The 18,386-nt window shown below is 35.6% G+C and overlaps 3 protein-coding genes across 3 annotated transcripts; 2 read left to right on the plus strand and 1 right to left on the minus strand.

The window, feature by feature from the left end:
* The first annotated feature begins 30 nt into the window (after positions 1-30).
* LOC142642409 (pentatricopeptide repeat-containing protein At2g21090) lies at positions 31-5,111 on the plus strand. The gene is made up of 3 exons (XM_075816756.1): positions 31-2,015; positions 4,485-4,907; positions 4,993-5,111. Exons 1-2 carry the CDS (start codon positions 166-168, stop codon positions 4,606-4,608), a joined length of 1,974 nt encoding a protein of 657 aa, XP_075672871.1. The 5' UTR covers positions 31-165; the 3' UTR covers positions 4,609-4,907; positions 4,993-5,111.
* A 3,061-nt stretch (positions 5,112-8,172) lies between these two features.
* Positions 8,173-9,619, plus strand: LOC142644704 (uncharacterized). The gene has a single exon (XM_075819279.1). The coding sequence runs from the start codon at positions 8,418-8,420 to the stop codon at positions 9,378-9,380; it is 963 nt and encodes a 320-aa protein (XP_075675394.1). The 5' UTR covers positions 8,173-8,417; the 3' UTR covers positions 9,381-9,619.
* Positions 9,620-10,484: 865 nt separating this feature from the next.
* Positions 10,485-18,318, minus strand: LOC142642228 (uncharacterized). The gene is made up of 8 exons (XM_075816565.1): positions 18,016-18,318; positions 14,472-14,677; positions 13,902-14,361; positions 13,606-13,813; positions 12,777-12,884; positions 12,532-12,681; positions 12,373-12,442; positions 10,485-10,753 (listed from the first exon to the last, which is right to left on the minus strand). The coding sequence occupies exons 1-8, from the start codon at positions 18,249-18,251 to the stop codon at positions 10,692-10,694; spliced, it is 1,500 nt and encodes a 499-aa protein (XP_075672680.1). The 5' UTR covers positions 18,252-18,318; the 3' UTR covers positions 10,485-10,691.
* Positions 18,319-18,386: the final 68 nt, after the last annotated feature.

Consider the following 18,386-nt stretch of genomic DNA (forward strand, 5'->3'; position numbering starts at 1 on the left):
TTTTTTATTCTTGAACTTGCAAATTTTTGTTAAGATTCAAGTTTTAATAGGGATTGATTGGCCCATCAAAAAAGGCCCACAAAGTGGTGTCATTGATCACAGGCGGCTATGCTGCTCGGCGGAGCTGACCTCTAAACCCCCAACATAGATGAAGTCGTTTATGCAATGCCCTCTCTCTCTTCCCCAACTCTCAGACTCACTCACGAAACGTTTCGCACCAGACCCAGCAAGAAGCGCTCATTCTCAACCCAACCTTGCATTGTCCAATCAATCTTCAATCTCGCTTCCCAAGGTCACCTCTCCCAAGCCATTTCTTCGCTCGAGCTCTTAGCTCGCAAAGGCCTCCGCTTGCCGTCGAATTCTCTCTCCTATCTCTTGCAACAGTGCGCAAACGCCAGGTCTCTTAGAGAAGCCAAATGGGTTCACCTCCATTTGAAGCTCACGGGTCTAAAGCACCCCACTACGTTTTTGTCGAACCAATTGATAGGTACTTACTTCAAATGTGGCGACGAAGTTGAAGCACGCAAGGTGTTTGATAAAATGTCTGTGAGGAATTTGTACAGCTGGAACAATATGCTTTCTGGGTATGCTAAAATGGGGATGATTAAGCCGGCTAAGAAGTTGTTTGATAAAATGCCCGAGAAGGATGTTGTGTCGTGGAACACTATGGTGATTGCTTATGCAAAGAGTGGGCATTGTGATGAGGCTTTGAGGTTTTATAGGGAGCTGAGGAGACTGTCTATTGGGTATAATGAGTTTAGTTTTGCTGGTGTTTTGACTGTTTGTGTGAAGTTAAAGGAATTGGAGCTTGCTAGGCAGGTTCATGGGCAGGTTTTGGTTGCTGGGTTTTTGTCGAATGTGGTGATTTCTAGTTCTGTTGTTGATGCTTATGCAAAGTGTGGGGAGATGGGAGATGCAAGGAGAATTTTTGATGACATGAGTGTAAGGGATGTCCTTGCTTGGACAACTCTAGTTTCAGGATATGCTAAATGGGGGGATATGGAATCAGCTAGTGAATTGTTTGATCGAATGCCCGAGAAAAACCCTGTATCATGGACAGCATTGATTGCTGGCTATGCAAGAAATGCTCTGGGGCACGAAGCGCTTGAATTGTTTACGAAAATGATGATGCTTCGAGTTAGACCTGATCAATTCACATTTAGTAGTTGCCTTTGTGCTTGTGCCAGTGTAGCTTCACTCAAGCATGGTAAACAGTTACATGCATATTTGCTACGAACTAATTTTAGGCCTAATACTATAGTTGTGAGCTCTCTCATTGACATGTATTCAAAATGCGGATGTTTGGAAATTGGCAAATTGGTTTTTGATCTTATGGGTGATAAGCGAGATGTTGTGTTGTGGAATACAATGATGTCTGCCTTCGCGCAGCATGGTCATGGTGAGGAGGCAATGAAGATGATCAATGACATGGTAAGATCAGGCTTGAAACCAGATAGGATTACCTTTGTTGTAATTCTCAATGCCTGTAGTCATTCAGGTCTTGTGTCGGAAGGGCTTAAGGTTTTCAATTCCATGATGTGTGATCATGGCATTGTTCCTGATCAAGAACATTATGCATGCTTAGTTGACATCTTGGGCCGAGCTGGATGTTTTGACGAGTTGATGAAACAGCTCGAGAAGATGTCTTGTAAGCCTGGTGATCAAGTTTTGAATGCCTTAATTGGTGTTTGTCGAATTCATGGAAATATAGAGTTGGGTCGAAAAGCGGCTGAACGCCTCATCGAATTGGAACCTCAATCCTCTGCTCCCTATGTTTTACTTTCAAGTATATATGCTGTGCTTGGAAGATGGGAGTTGGTAGAGAAGGTGAGAACGCTTATGGATGAGAGACAAGTAAGGAAAGAGCGTGCCGTCAGTTGGATAGAAATTGAAAATAAAGTGAATGCTTTCACTGTTGCAGATAGATTTCACCCTCTGAAAGAAGTAATATACTCAGTTTTGGAACATTTAACTGGACAGATCGAAGAAGATCCTTTGTTACTTGACGCTGAAAGGTAAATTTCATCTATTTTGTCCTCTGTTGAGTGGTTTCTAGGAGGACCAATAGAAATTATATTTGTAGTCAACTTCATAACTTGTAACATTTTTCTGTACCCTTCACAAGTTGACCGTCTATCTGGATTAGATTCTATACAATTGAATCTCCACAATGAAATACTTGCGAGATTTTATTCCAAAAATCAAATAGTTGTCTCCTGGGAAGATATTTTGCTTCCTTTTGTATCATTATTTTGTCTCAGTGGTTCTTGAATAAAACTGATAAGGAGCTTTGTGAATTCAATGAATCCATATTTTTGACATTTGATTATGGTGTGAAATGCAGTGTGTATTATCTATTTTGGTAATAGTTTCATGTTAATGGGCATAATGTAGCTTTGAAACCCCATGTAGACTATGAGACTTTACCGGTTTGGGTTTGGTGTGATTCAGTTTTTTGTACATATGGAGGGTATGCTTTGTCCAGTTGGAAAGAAAGAAAGAAAAAAGGGGGAGAGGGGGAGAGTTTCCTGGTTGTTCTTACTGGGTATAGACATGTAAATTGCAAGTATTCTCTGCAAGGCAACATATTAGGTTTGCAATTGGGGTGGGCTGTATATGGCCCAACCTCAACCTTATCCTTTGAATTGGCAGGTTGGGGCTGAAGATGTTGGACATTGGGTTGGGCTTTAAATCCAATCAAGTTGGACCTCAGTTTGAGCCCACAGTCAACCCAATCCCATTCCATCTGGACTTGTGTATAACTATTAATAGTGAAAGTAACTATGTGTATACTCTATTTAGCACAATATTATAAATAACCAATTCTTTAACGATTGGCTAATTGCTTTCTGGATTAAAGTCCTGGCATTAATTGATATTAGATGCTTTTATTTGAATGTCAGAGGTATACATTGTCTTTATAAAATTCCCTTTGAATTTTCTTAAAAGCAATTATATTGAAGTCTTCAAGTACCCTCAGTTAATTTGATACTTGGGGAAATTATGTAAAAAGGCCCAAAGTTTATACCATCTTTCATATTAGGTCCTAGGTTTTAAATTTTTTCAATTAAAGTCTCAAATTTATAAAAATCGTTTCAATTTACAGCCTTTGTCAATCTCTATTATTCATTTATGTTATTCTGGTAGTAATACAGAGCAAAGCAAGGAACTATCGATTAAACTGTGTTTCAATTAGTGCTTGTTCATACATCAATTTGATAGACATTGACTAGAGAGGGCAGAGAGAGAAAGTTTGCTTAGAGTGAGATAATGATTGCTGGAAAATCGAAACTAGTTACCTAGGTGAAAGTGTGAAACACTGAAACACAGTTTTATCAATGCTTTCCCCTTTTGTCTTCCCTATCTGTTACTACCTAGAATAATGAAAATGAATAACGACCTAATTTGAAACATGGTATAAACTTTGTGCCTTTTTCTATAATTTACCCTCAATACTTTGTATAACTGGCTCTGCAATTCATTTTATAAATGGAAACTGCAGATTAATTGACATCCCATACTTCCCAAACAAGCTGACCCACTTGATGTAACATGCCTGCACTTATATTTTGCAACACCAGCCTGCGATGGGGTGGGGTTGGCTTTTGTGCAGCCTGTTTAACGGTTGCACTTGGCTTTGGTTGGATAAATTCAACATATTCAGTCATTGATACAGCAGCTATGGACTTGATAATCGACACTATATTTAGTGGCTGTTATTCTACTGCTATCCACTTTTTCAAGTCTGGAGATCTTAAAGAAGCAATTTTTGTGTGTGTGTTTTATGACTTTCTAAATTAATGATACTTGTAAATCACTATTGATGCATTTTATTGCTGTGAATTGTTTATGTTATCAAACTTCTTTTATCAACTTTTATACAATACTCTTCTCACGCATCATTTTAGTCAGACTTATTTTTCTGTTATTATTTTAAAGAGGTTTCTGATTTCATTTAATGAATTTCAAAGCAATACGTGATGGTGAGATCTCTTCAGCAAACCTGTTAAATGAAGTGATCTAAAACCAAATCTAGAGGAGTTCTGCGTGTATCACAGATTATGTTCCATAGATTGAACCAGAATTATTTTGTATCTTTATACATTAAAATCAATCAATAACCTGTTTTGACTCCTTGAGAGAATCCCATGTTCTTGCAGTGCTCTATAGTCTGTACTTGTATGATATTTTGTTTATCTGTACCATTAATTTATTAGATATCCTGCCAGTTGCTCAGTGCTAATCAGTAATAGGACTTGTTCATAGCCCCTACTCCCCATACCCACAAAAAAAAAAAAAAAAAAGAGAAGAAAAAAAAGAAGAAGAAGAAGAAGCTCAATGAAGTGCTGTCCTAATCTTATTTTTTAATTTGTTTTTATGTGTGTGTGTCTCTTATAAGTATATATAATACAGCAGTTGGTATGTTTGAAATGACATTTTTTTTTTTTTTTGATGAACTGTTTGAAATGACATTTTATTCACAGTATTGAAGTGAGATATAATTCAGTGGATGGTACGTCTCTTATCTATTGTTTAAGTGAACCCAAAGCAATAAGAAAAGACCAACAAAGGGGAAAAACAGTGGGAGCTGCTATGGAAATCATGTAAGGGAATTTGGGGCTCAAGCTCTGATCATGAAAGTCACATCAGCTCTTTTACCTCCTGTTTGTTTGTTGTACACTATCAGTAATTAGAAAGCAACTACAACTTGTCATTACCTAAATTCTTGAGCCTTGGAACTATATATACATGCACATGGTGGACCAATGAAGCTTAATGGTTGAAGGGCTTTCTTTTCATGATCACTTGTGCGTGATCATCCTTCTGGACCATCATATCCTTCCAGCTCATTCGAATTATGTGAATGGTTTTGGCTTCTCTGGTTTGTTACTCTGTTCATCCATAAGGTAGGCTGATGTTTAATAAAATTAATAGCTTCGAAACCATATTTTGGAATTAATAACTTGAAGCTTTGCTTGATGTTTTTGGCAGGAAGGGAACTGTACTGGTGATTGTATATGTGTTCACTAATTGGTAGCACGTATCAGTGTGGAAAAATCTTGAATTTTGCATAACTGGCAATGTTAACATCAGAGGATTTTTTTTTTTTTGTTGTTGTTGTTGTTGTTGTTGTTTTTGTTTTTGAGAGTTTGGTGAAAATTACCTGTAGATGTCAGAATTGGTCCCTTGATCAAATGGATCTGATTGATGAATGAACAATGTACGGGATGACCTTTTTTAAAATTTTTTTAAAAAAAAATTTACAATCTTTTTTCATAACTTGTTAAAGTGGTAAGTGCTTTTATGGGGTAGATAGTGAGCAAAGACATGAAACGCTACAAAAAATGACATTAGCATTGGACTATCACTTCAACTTAATATCACTTTCCTATGTGTTTATCATTGACACCACTTTTATTATATGCATTAATCACAATAAATTATGCAAGTGGTTGTGAAAATTGACGCCTAAACTTATCTGTTGATCAATTAAATTAATTGGTAGACCTTGACCCTTGATTTTATTTCCGCAGGAGGGACCATCTTCATCATCTTTTGTTATCCTTTTGTCTATTGCTTCATTTGATTTACTTGTCTCTTTCAACTTTATTAGTGTTTAAGACAATGATAGAGAAAATTTCCTTCAATTGGGCATGCTTTAACGATGTGGTTGAGCACCTACTATGCCACCTGCATCATGTAGGCCAGAGATGGTCCAAAACCCCACCGATACATACCCATATCCACACTCCTCAATTTTACAACATGATTGCAATTTCATCACTAGAATATATCAACTGCAGAGAATAGATAATGTACATAAGGGATCACGCATTTGGCGAAAGGTAAAATTATTATTCACTGATCATAAGTTGATACTTAAATATGTTGTGAAATTTGGTGTAGAATTAATTATCTCTAAATTTTTTCCTAGACCTAATAAAGTTTTACCTTTTTATCTTATGTAAAATATATAAAAACCTATAAAATATTATTTACATTTTTTTTTTTCAATCCTAAATGGATTTTCATTTTTAACCAAGCAGTGCTGCATTCACGGTATAATTTTATATTATGCCTGTTTCAACCAAATACTGACAATGGCATATTCTGCCCAAAAAAAGAAAAAAAAACTAAAAACCAAAATAATGAGTATTTTGCTAGTCCATCTACGGACGCTTTTTACAATTCTCACACCTAAATTCATACCATGTTTATGTGTCAACTTGCGATTAAATTTCAGTACTTTCACGTGATTTACCACTTGAATTTAAGCATGTTGTGTCAACTTATGCATCAATCATGAGTTGAAACACAAATAAGGTGTAGATTTAGATATAAAAATGGGTGTGTCCCTAACATTATTCGTATTTTGCCCATCTATCTAGCTGGGGAAGCAAATCAAAATATAAATAAAACTTTCCTATTTAATTCACTAAAATATATGGGAACTATAGTTGGTAACATAAATTTACAACCTTTGTTTCCAAATTAATAAGAAAACTCTACACACTTAGAAGGGAGCTATAGCTATAGCTGGTAATAACCTTTTTTTATCCAAATTTAAAAAGAAAGCCTTATACATTTTAGAAAATTTAAATGAAATTCTTCCTAAAAATAAAAATTATCATTTTATTTTTATTTGTTTTACATGAAAAGTTTTCACCAATATATAAATCCACCTAAAGTCCACCTTTATGTGAGATTACAATGTCTGTTTGTCATCGGCTTTTACATTTAATTTTTATGTACAACTTTTTAAAATCTCAAATTTTCTCTAATTTTAAAGTATAAGTATATTTTAGCATTCTTTTAGGAATAAAAAAAAAAGGTAATTACACTCTAGCCCAAACTTGAAAGAAAGTAAGTGATGTCAAACGCATAAAAAGTGTAAGATAGGAATAGTACTCCTACATAGAAATAAGTTAAAGAATCTTATGACTTGATGGTATTGTCTAGTTTTTCTTATAAGGTAACTTAAGTTTAAATTTGCTTCCTCCTAATTGTTGTTAAAAAAAAATGGAACAATCCAAGTTTTTTTCGTTGAATAAAAAAGTAGCAACCTTAAAGATGTGAACAATCTAATTACAAGAATTACTGCTTTCTAGTAGATAAAATTCTCTTGGTCGATAATAGTTTTTTTTTTTTTTTTTTTGCCTCTTCTATTATTATGATTATTTTTTTTCCAAGTCTTTTCTTGTCTTTCTATGATTTGCCTAGCCAAAGAAGAAAGTTACATTTTTTTTTTTTTGAGAATCAAAGTTATATTTAAAACTTAAATGAAAAAAAACAAGCGTATTAATATTTGTTAAGACTGCTAAAATTTAGTGAGAAATAGACCTAACCCCTTTTTTTTGAGAGATAGAAAAAGACCTAACCTGAAATCAGTAAATAAAATGACTAAGAGTATTCACATTGGAGCTTTTTTGTTTTTGTTTTTTGTGTGTGTGTGTGTGTGTGTGGAGCTAAAACGATAGAATTGGAGCTATTAAAATAGCAATGGTAGGTCATAGATGAGTCTAAAATCTAATTATTGAGCCATTGACAATAGAACTAACCTGTAAGACAACCATGTTTTGATATTTTTATGGAAAAAAGGAAGCCATTATTTGACCTTTTAGTGCCTTTAATGAGCAAAGATTAATGACTAATGAGACACATGCAAATAAATTAAATTAAATATGGTCCCTTTTATTTTTTAAACTGAAAATACAGTCCCTCTATAAAAACTTTATTCCCTGACGCATTATGCTAAAATTAATTAATTTTTTTTAATAATACAATAGGGGGATTTAAATTCTAAATATTTTCATAAAAAAATACTAAAAATTTTCTACCAGCTGAACTACAAAACGCTTAAAAATATGCTAAAATTAATTTGTTTATTCAATCTATTTAACTTATATACAACTTTTACACAATTTATTTTTAAAATCTAGATATCTAATAAACCAACAAAAAATAATTAAGCTCTCCCACAAATACAAAAAAACAAAACAAAAACTCAGATAAATTTGGATAGCCATACAAGTGGACCAAACAAAGGAGAAACATCGATTATAACTCTCCACCAATAATGCAATCAAAGCCGGCCCACCTAACCAAAGAAAATACGATTGTCCCATCATCACAATTCACAAAACCAAAAATCTTGTAGGTAATATTAGGAAGGTGCAAGGTGGTGGAGTAGAAAAGTAGGCTTTCTATCTCTCTCACTGTCTTTTTTTAATAATCCAACAACTCAAATACCATAATAATCATCACTCTTTGACGTTTCAATGTCTCTTATTAAAACCCAAAAACCTATTCTTTTTCTATGTACAGCTACAGCTAACCTATATTAATAAGAAAAAGAAACAAACCCCACAAACAAAAACTAGAAGAAGAAAAACTTACAGGTTTTATTCTTCTTCTTAATGGGTTCTCAGATCTCTAAGCAAGTGGAGAAAAGAAAGGCAATCAAAACTGAGAAGAAATGCCTGTGTGATCTCCAAGGAAGCTGTGGCCCTGAGTTTCCAGGGTGTGAATACAGGCCAACAGATAGAAAGAACTGGATGTCTCAGCTCAACCCAGAAAAGCTTCGGGTGAATCAGATAGTATGGCCTGGAACTCATGATTCAGCTACAAACAAGATTGGCATTCCATGCATATCTCGACCTTTTGCTCAATGTCAAAACTTGTCTATCTATCGTCAACTTGTGAAGGGTACAAGGGTTCTTGATATCAGGGTTCAAGAGGATCGTCGTGTGTGTCATGGAATCCTTAAAACCTATAGTATTGATGTTGTCATCAGTGATATCAAGAGGTTTTTGTCTGAGACACAGTCAGAGATTATAATCTTGGAGATTAGGACTGAGTTTGGTCATGAAGACCCTGTTGACTTTGATAAGTACTTAGTGGATCAGCTTGGAGAGTTCCTGATTCATCAGGATGATCATGCATTTGGAAAAACAGTGGCAGAGTTATTGCCAAAGAGAGTTATTTGTGTATGGAAGCCAAGGAAATCAGCTCACCCTAAGCCTGGGAGTCCCTTATGGAGTGGTGGGTATTTGAAGGATAATTGGATTGACACAGATTTGCCATCAACAAAGTTTGAGAGTAATTTGAAGCATTTGAGTGAGCAGCCACCAGTTTCATCAAGGAAATTCTTTTACAGGGTGGAGAACACTACCACACCACAGGCTGATAACCCAATTCTTTGTGTTAAGCCTGTGACTAGAAGGATTCACAAGTATTCAAGGTTGTTCATCACTCAGTGTTTCTCTAGGGGTTTTGGTGATAGGTTGCAGATCTACTCCACTGATTTCATTGATGAGGATTTTGTTGATGCTTGTGTTGGGGTTACTCATGCGAGGATTGAAGGGAAAGCACAAATTTGATACATGTTTCATAATCTCCTTGCATACTATAATTTTCTGCATCCATGAAATTTGCTGGTTTATTATCAATGGTATTTGCTAAGTTAATTTGTTTGTTTGTACATTTAATACTGTGTTTGTTTGTTTGTTATGTAATATATGATGTATAATCGGCTTGGTGTATTAGTTGTATATTGGGGGCGAGTTGCTTTTGGTTTACATAATCTTCTGGATAAGCAAGAAGTTCTCCTTTCTAGTTTTGGTTTTCACTGTTCACTACAATGTTGTGTGTGTTCTTGCTTCAACTAAGTCCTTCTTCCCCTTAAGCTGCATGAAAAGTACATATTTTTTAACTTCTCAATTATCTGAGCATATGTGCATGCATAATGAATATTATCTGTCAGTTATATAGTATGCTATAGACTGTTTCTATAACCGGATCAGTAAGCAAGTTGTAAATTTGAGGGTTTTGAAAGGAAAAGGATTGACAATGTCCATGTTTGTATACACAACAAGGGTTCACTTTCATTTGCCATATCTAAAAAAGTAGAAAGCCACCCCAATATTGGCAATATGTAGGCTGCATTTTGCTGATTTTAGATCAAATTATGTAACGTATTTTGCCCCAAAGTACGATAAGTTTGTTACATGTTACTAGCAATGATAATTACCATCCAACTCCTTAATCCTTCCATAAAATTATTTTGTTCATTGGATTCACACATAAAATTTACCTTATGCGACGGTCTAATACACTGAGGTTATAGAATAATCTCTTCCGGAGGGAACTTAAAACTTATTATAACCAATAATCATATTTTCCTTCCTCACCTTGAAGGTTCATTGCACTAGAACCTGTTGGCTTGATCCATCAAAAAGAATATCCCTTGATGAATGCGATTGTGCATAAAACTTTTATTGACACAGATATTTTTGTCAGTTATCTAAGACCTTGGATTAATACAAGCAAGTTCAGCATGACAAAGGTCTTGTTCTGGATAGTGATAAACCAATTATATCTCAAAGCGTAGAATAGTGTTGGCAATGATAGCTTAATATGTGCATAAAAAAACAAGTAGGTACACTAACCATTTTGTTTAGATGCAGTACCATTGGACAAGGGGAAAGGAAAGGAGCATGAAAATGGATAATTTATCAATTAAAGTTATAGCTCTAAAGTCCAAACATGGCAATGGAAAAGAAGACAAACAAGTAAAGGGAAACTGAAAGAATGTACAACAAAGAATAATTGCTGTTCAACAGCCTTCAGCTTGAGATCTATTCAGTTTTTTCAGTAACCTCTTCAGACTGGCAGAACTCTATGGTGGCCTTTTATCTACAAAATTTATATCTCAAAACTTCCTCTAATTTTTGAAATATTGATGAGAATGCTCCTGCAAAGAACATAAACCACAACTTACTAAAATTATTCCACAAAATAGCTTGGAAAGCAAATCAGATTAGCGATGTAAGCTATGCAGATCAACGCTCAAGATTAGATTACAACAGGTAGCACATCATGTTGTCAATAATTTTAGAGAGCCCGCTAAGCTACTCTTTGAGTCACCTCAGTCATCAATTATACAATCTCCCTTTTACTTGAAAGATGTAATAATCAGCAAGATTAAAAGTAAACATATTTAGGATGATGAAAATAAAGGATAATTGATGGGTCATAAATATTCAAGGGATGATCTAGAACTAATTACTATTTCTGATACATTGATGGTTGGAGGTGGGGGATTTGAACACTGAATGTCTCTGATGGAAACACCGAAAGGTGCCAGTTGAGTTAAAAGATTCTTGGAAGAACTATTTAATATTAGTACAAGACAAGTCACAAAATACAGAGTGAAGTAGAATGGAGCAATGGTGGAGAAGTCTCATTCCATCTTGCTGAATAAAGTTATTTTATTTTTAAAAAAAAGAAAAAAGAAAAAAGACCCATGGCCAGGAGACATTAACAAATAAAAAAGAAAAAAGTATAAATAAGACACAGCTGTTGGTCTTTAAGGAGATGTGTTAGCATATCCTAAGGAAAAAAGGTTTTGAAGTTGCTGGTGTCCAAGAAAGACCAATAGGCAATAACTGCCTTTTCTTTTGATAGACATATAAAACTCACAACCCATATGGGATTGAACCAATTACCTCTCTTTCTTACCCTTGTTTATGGGAGAAGGAGATGCTAATTGTTTCAAAGACCTTTGGCAAAAGACTGATAATTACCTATCAGATGGTGCTAAGAGCACAAGATTAGGGCATCAAAAGGTGAGGGCAAGACGAAAAAGAGTGAAGGCTGTCAATGTGAGAAGGAAGCGAGAGAAGATGATTACAGTATTGAACAGAAGAAACAGTCCAAATAGAGCATGATCAACAGAAAAGATTTATATACACAAAGACACATTGGTAAAACAAGAATATTTTGTGTATAGCTAGGTTGAAACTATATTCCAGATTTTAATTTTAAATTTTATTTACTGTAAAAAAGGATTAGAATGCCACAATAAGAGCTTCTTTGAGATAAAAATAAAAAGGGTAAAATGCAAGAACACCCTTAGAACTTCAGGTCAAACTCAAACTAACCCAGGCCTGATCTTCAAATTTGAAATTAGAAGCCCTAGAACTTTTGAAAAATACTCAGATTGATCATTCAGGTGTTTAAATTTTCATCTCCCTATGCCTCTTTTTTATTAAAAGTTTCATTTTAGAATATATTTTAATACAAAATCTGTTTAAATTTATATTTAATTAAAGATTTCTACTTCATTTTTTTCCTCATTAAAAACACACACACACACACATGCAACAACAACAACAACAACAACGACACAAAATCAAAAACAAAAACAATTTGTGTATTTCTCAGAGTTCAGGGGCTTCTAAAGTCTAATTAGAAGATAAGTGGAGTCAGATTGATTTTGAACCAAAGTTCAGGGGTTGTATTAAGCTTTTTGCATTTTACCCAAATTAAAATGTTAAATTTATTACATATTAAAGATGGAAGGAAAAGAACCTGGGATTGGGTTATCTCTTTGCTGTAATGATCCTTTCACCAGAAGTGTCCCTGGGATTTGCTGAAAAACCTGTTATGATGAGTAGTACAATTACAATATAAGTTGCAAGTTCCAACTACCAAATTCAATAACCAAGCCAAGAAAGGAGGTAAGCATACCGAAATGCGAATACATAAATTTTTTGAAGGATGAAGCGAACAACTTGAATTATTCAATGTCTCTTGCACATGTTGACAACTGCTAACTTCATCAAGAGGTTGTAACTCATTCTTCAGGATTGCATCACAATAATCATTTGATGCAGTGATCTATTAAAATGAAATTATGCAGAATGTAAGCACACAGTGATATCACATGCAAATTATATCAGATGCAAAAACAGACCAACGGTGATAAAACTTACGTCAACTGTAAATGAGGAGGTGTTCAATTTACAGGCTGCCCCACTACTACGGAACAAGGATTCAACTGATTGCAATATATGAATGGCACTGAATTGGCGTTGAAGGCCCTACGAAGTTGAAAACAACACAGTACAAGATGTAACATCAGGGAGAAATGGGTAATACATGAATGGAGCATCTAGATATAAACTAATGCAATTATAAAACCTCATATGCCAAGATAATAATGTACAAATATATAGTACATATAATACAAGTCTGCTAATGCATAACTTGGCTTAAAGCCTTGTTACTTTTTTGACCCTATTGCTTTGATGGCCATAAATGTAGAATTGGTACAGGCATCTTTCTTTTCCACTTACCCACGAAGTGACTAGATGATCCCTATCTTTATACTAATTGAGAAAGAAGATAAGCTGTTCTACATGTCTGAGGGGCCAATTAATGATACAGAAAATGTTTGGATTTTGGGACAACATTCTTAGGCATAAACATTAATAGCAAACTTATATGGTGCTCAATGGAACTCCTAGGGCTAAGGGTCTTCCTCAAATTTTATTCAATGATGCAACAGGAGCTTCTCTCGCAGGTGCATTCAGTTCTTAGAAAATTCTATGTACCAAATAGAGAAAAAGGGGAGGGGGGATCTGATTTTGAAGGGACCAGATCACCAAAAGCAGCAAAACCAAGGAATGCCTTCTAAGTATATTGGCCATGTGATCTGGAATTCACCCCTGCAGAAATTTTACTAAATCCAGCTAGATAAATTTTTTGACACTGGGAAAATCAGGACACTATTAAGGCAAAATGAGATATAGATATCCAGACCTCAAGCATGAAAGACATGACATTCTTCTCAGCCACGTGAAGTGATACTATCTTCCTCACAGGGGGGACAAAAGACCAAGCGAGCCCCCATCTACATGTTTGGCCTTGGACAAATTCTGTAGTCTTTACTATGGTGACTCCAACCTCCCAAAGCTTTGCAGTTAGGGATTTCAGGTTCGATTTTCTCCCAACCATTGAAGTGTACCACCTACAAGAGAAAAATGAATTTTCAAAAGAGATTCTACATTGACACGGGGCTGATTAATATAAACAGTTTAATCAGACAAAGATAATACCGAAAAGACTGTTTCAAAACAGCACTATCTTCAATAATACGAGTAATAAAAGCTTTTTCTCCACCTGAACAAATCATCTCCTCTGGAGTCCCACCACAGGAAGTTTTTGGATTAAGTCCCGCTTCCTCCATGGTTTCAAAAAATGGAGGATTACACATGCAAAAGTCAAACCTCTCACCATCCCTGACCACATCAAGAAGAATAAGTGGCCCATTATACCTCTTGTTTGCATCAGAATGCAGATCAAATGAAGCTGAGGGCAGAGGATCCACCTCTTCCCTAACTGCACACGCACTCAACTCTATTTTGCTCTCACAAGAGACTGACTCACCATCATGTGACTTTTCCATTGAAGGGCCATCTTCACAGCTTTCAACCTTTCTTATTTCAATAAGTTGTGAAATATGTGGATTATTTTTAACATTTTTCTCAGCCCACTCTAGTGCTACTTCAGTGACATCTGCAACCAAGATACAGCAAAATCAAACTACTACTAGATTCCATATGGGAAATAAAACAAATTGTCAATACCAAAATTGATTAACAATAACTACAAAACTGAAGAGCTACCTGATCCAACAAAACTCCACCCGAGAAGAGATGCACCAAGAAGTGGGTAAATGCAGTTGGCTCCAGTTCCTATATCAAAGCCCCTCACATTACCTCCACTGGCGTTAGTTTTTGGAATGATGTCTGATGCAAGAAGATCTTCAATCCAATGGATATAATTGGATCTGTTGGGCACCGTAGGGCAAAGCTGCCCATCAGGAATCCACCTAGCAAATTGAATTCACATAAATTAATCACATGAAAATTTCTACCCAACATTGAATAGACTTCACAAATAAAAATTTCATTAATGAAGGGCTCACTCACTGTGATATCAAAAAACAAGGAGACTATGAAATTTATCCAAAAAAAGAGGCATCATGGAATTTCCTGAAAACAATGAATTCCGCATTTGATATTTCCAAGAAAATTTCACCACTTAATGCAATTGCGTAGCACATAACAATTTCCTTTCAATATTAGTTAGCACTTAGCAGCCTACAGGTACTTCAAAACTAAGTTTAGAAGTTTTACTAATTGGGCAAAATGAGTTGAACTTTATTTTTACGGTCACCTACGTAACATGTTATCATAAAGACAAAGACTTTACATTTTGGTTACTTACCAAACATGGTCCTTAATGAGAAATTCTGATTTAGACCCCAATGACTTAAGTAGGAGATTAATAGATTAACTATGACTAAATTTCTGATTAGGTTCAAAGTTAACAACTTGTTAGATAGCACAACCACAGTAAATATCACTAAAATCTAAAAGCAATAATAAGCACAGGCAGATTTGGTGATGAAGTGCAAAATGTAAAGACTTACAAGACCTTTGTAACTAGACTTTCTATGCAACCTCAGCTAACAACCTATTTGCCTTCTACCATAGTGGCTCTAGAGCTCTGGAATCCTTCTATAGAACTTCCTCCTCAAACAAACACATCCGAAGTCTCTTCGGAAGGCAACAACAGTGAACTCATTGTCAAGGAGCAAACTCCATGATTTCAAGGAAAATTAATTTTGGCTCAAGGTGGTAAAATCATGGGAAGGGATTATCTGTTTTGGCTCAATGAAAGAAGGCTCTCTTGAAATTCTTTGATTCTATAGGTATAGCAGCCATTCTTCTGTCTTGAAAGTCATGAATCAAGAAATATATATATGGGTAGATTAAAGTTTTGGCTTCAATCAGACTTTTTGTAGAGTTAGGATTCCTTATACCAGAGTCTCACTCAATTGTTGAGAATTCCATATTTGAGCAATGGTAGTGAAAACAGGGAGAACTTAGAGAAAAATCAAAATAGAGGTTAAAGTGGTTCAGCAGTGTTCTTAATCGATGGAAGCAAGTGGCTTAGACTTTCACTTTATGAAAAATTGAGGTTAACAATGAATATGCTGGCCCCAAGAAACCATAACATAGTACATGAATTCTCTAATATTACCCTTACCACCTCTAAACAAAAAACCAATGTTACTTCTTCATTCAGAATATGACCCACTATCTCTAAAATGCAAGGGTCAAGGAAGAGTCTCAGGAAGCTAAGTCAAGCAATCAATACATGAATCCCTTCCATTAGAAGGAGTGAACCCAACCACTTCACACTGAAGTTCATACTCATCTACAAACCATCCTTCTCTTTTATTTGTCTTTCCTGAGGATTGTGACCGACATTAAAGATCGCTCGAGGGGGTCTTGATTCCACTCAACCAAACCTTCCATTCTCCAATGTCTTCAAGCAATTCCTTACATAGACTCTTGCCTAACTTTATAATATTAAATATAACCCTTTTGACACATGACTTGTTGCTTGGAATTTGCCAACACTTAACATCCTCAGCAAACACACAGGTAGATAGATTCAGGGTGCATTTGATAATCCCACTCAAATTAATAAGCTCCAGAGTTTCACACGTAGCATATGAAGTAACAAAAACATAACTAAAAGCAAACTATTTTGAATAGAGGCTCTTTGTTGCTTATGGAGGTTTCCAAGCTCTGTGTTTGATTCTTGTTAGTAGTATAGTTGCTGCGTTCCTTTGTCGTGACTGATAGGCAGCTTGATATGGAAAAAATGTTGCAAATAGTTTGTGCAGTGATAAGTTTTCTCATTTAAAATTAAAAAAATCACTTTAAGGCCTATTGAATTACCTTTGTTTCAAAGAGAATAAGTGAAATGCAGAAACAGGGTAACCTCTTAAAAAAAGAAAAAAAAAAATTCTTTGCCTTATAAAAGCACAACCAAAGAAAAAATACAGAGAAACACAAACACAGTTCTCTCAAAGAAAAAGACAAACTTTCCAATAAATTTGAGCACTCTAAAAGCATGTGTTTCTGGGTTTGTCTTTAACAAAGATTTTTACTCACAAATGGAAATTTATAATTAAAAAGTAACCGATGATTCCATTGCCCAAGTTCCATTGATGGTGTCAAGCCTAGTTAGCCCCATTAATCAAAACTGGATTGACAGTAAGTTACTGGATAGAGTCCATTGAAGCCATCAAGAGAATCTCAACTCCTATTAGTCCTACTCAGGACAAGTTGATGTGAATAAAAGATCCTAGAGGCTGCTTCTCTATAAAGTCTGCATACAGAGGGAATCAAGATCAGGCTTATGACATGTCTTTTTACTTATCACAAAAAAAGATCAGGCTACTAATGCAGCTAATCCTGTGAATTGGCAACCCCTCTGGAAGCTCATAATCCAAGAAAGGGTGAAGATGCTGTTATGGAGAATTGGTTTTGAGCTGCTATAAACTAAAGATAACCTGGAACAACGATTGGGGATCACTAACTCTACATGTGTGCTATGCAATGAAGCCAAGGAAACCCCTGTTCATTTATTCTTCCACTGCACTGTGGCCAAAGACATTTGGTTTGGCTGCAACTGAGGTCTAAAATCTGATATGCTAAACTTGAACACTTGTGCTGATATTGTAAAGGTAATCCTAGATCCTCCTAGGCAGTCTACTGGAGCAAGCCACTATGATGCAGCCAACCCTTTGCATTCTACGTACACACAAAATGGCCCTCACATTGGAATCTGTATGGAACCTAAGAAATCAAGTGCAGCATAATAGATCATCATTGTGGAAAGTGATGCAAAACTGTGCATGATGCACTGAATGCAGGGTCTGAGAGCAGCTGCTGGAACATTACAACTATTCTGTCTAATGTTCTTGAGTTTAGGAAGTTTTATGTTAGTTGCTCCTTCAATTGGGTTAATAGAGATGTAAATGGCGTCTCATGCAATGCCTAAGGTTCTTTTCTTGAGTTATCAACAAATTTTGTTTTTTTTCCAATTCTTACATAAAAAAACAACCAAAGCAAAAACACCCAGAAACACAACCTCAATTCTCTCAAACAAAAACACAAACTTTCAATGAAATTTGAGCACCCAAAAGCACATAAAGTAAAAAAAATTTCCAATTCTAACATAAAAACACGACCAAAGCAAAAACACCCAGAAACACAAACCCAATTCTCTCAAAGAAAAACACAAACTTTCAACGAAATATGAGCACCCAAATGCATATAAAGTAGAAAAGAGCAAGTGAAATAGTACCAATTGAGTGCATGGTCATGGAGGAGGAGGACGCGCGTGAGCTCACGTGTAGCGTTGAAGTCCGTCCAGTCGATTCTGGGTCGACCACCGTCATGGGAGTAGAAGACGAAGGGCTCGAAGGAAGGGTACAGAGAAGCCAAGAGAGCGAAGTCGGGTCGGGTTTCGGAGTACTTGTTTCTTGGATGGATCGTGGGTCGCTCCGACTCAGGCCTTCTCCTCTTCTTCTTGCTCGGCATTTTTGCTAGCTTTTAGGTGCTGTATTGGATTCGGAGTTTCGAACCTTTTCTTCCGGGTTTTGAACTCTGAACATAAACAACGAGAAAGTATACTATGTTTCAGTATTACCAGGTCAGCATCCATTTTGGTGTTTC

Source organism: Castanea sativa, chromosome 7 (genome assembly GCF_040712315.1).
Source record: "Castanea sativa cultivar Marrone di Chiusa Pesio chromosome 7, ASM4071231v1".
Classification (NCBI taxonomy): domain Eukaryota; kingdom Viridiplantae; phylum Streptophyta; class Magnoliopsida; order Fagales; family Fagaceae; genus Castanea; species Castanea sativa.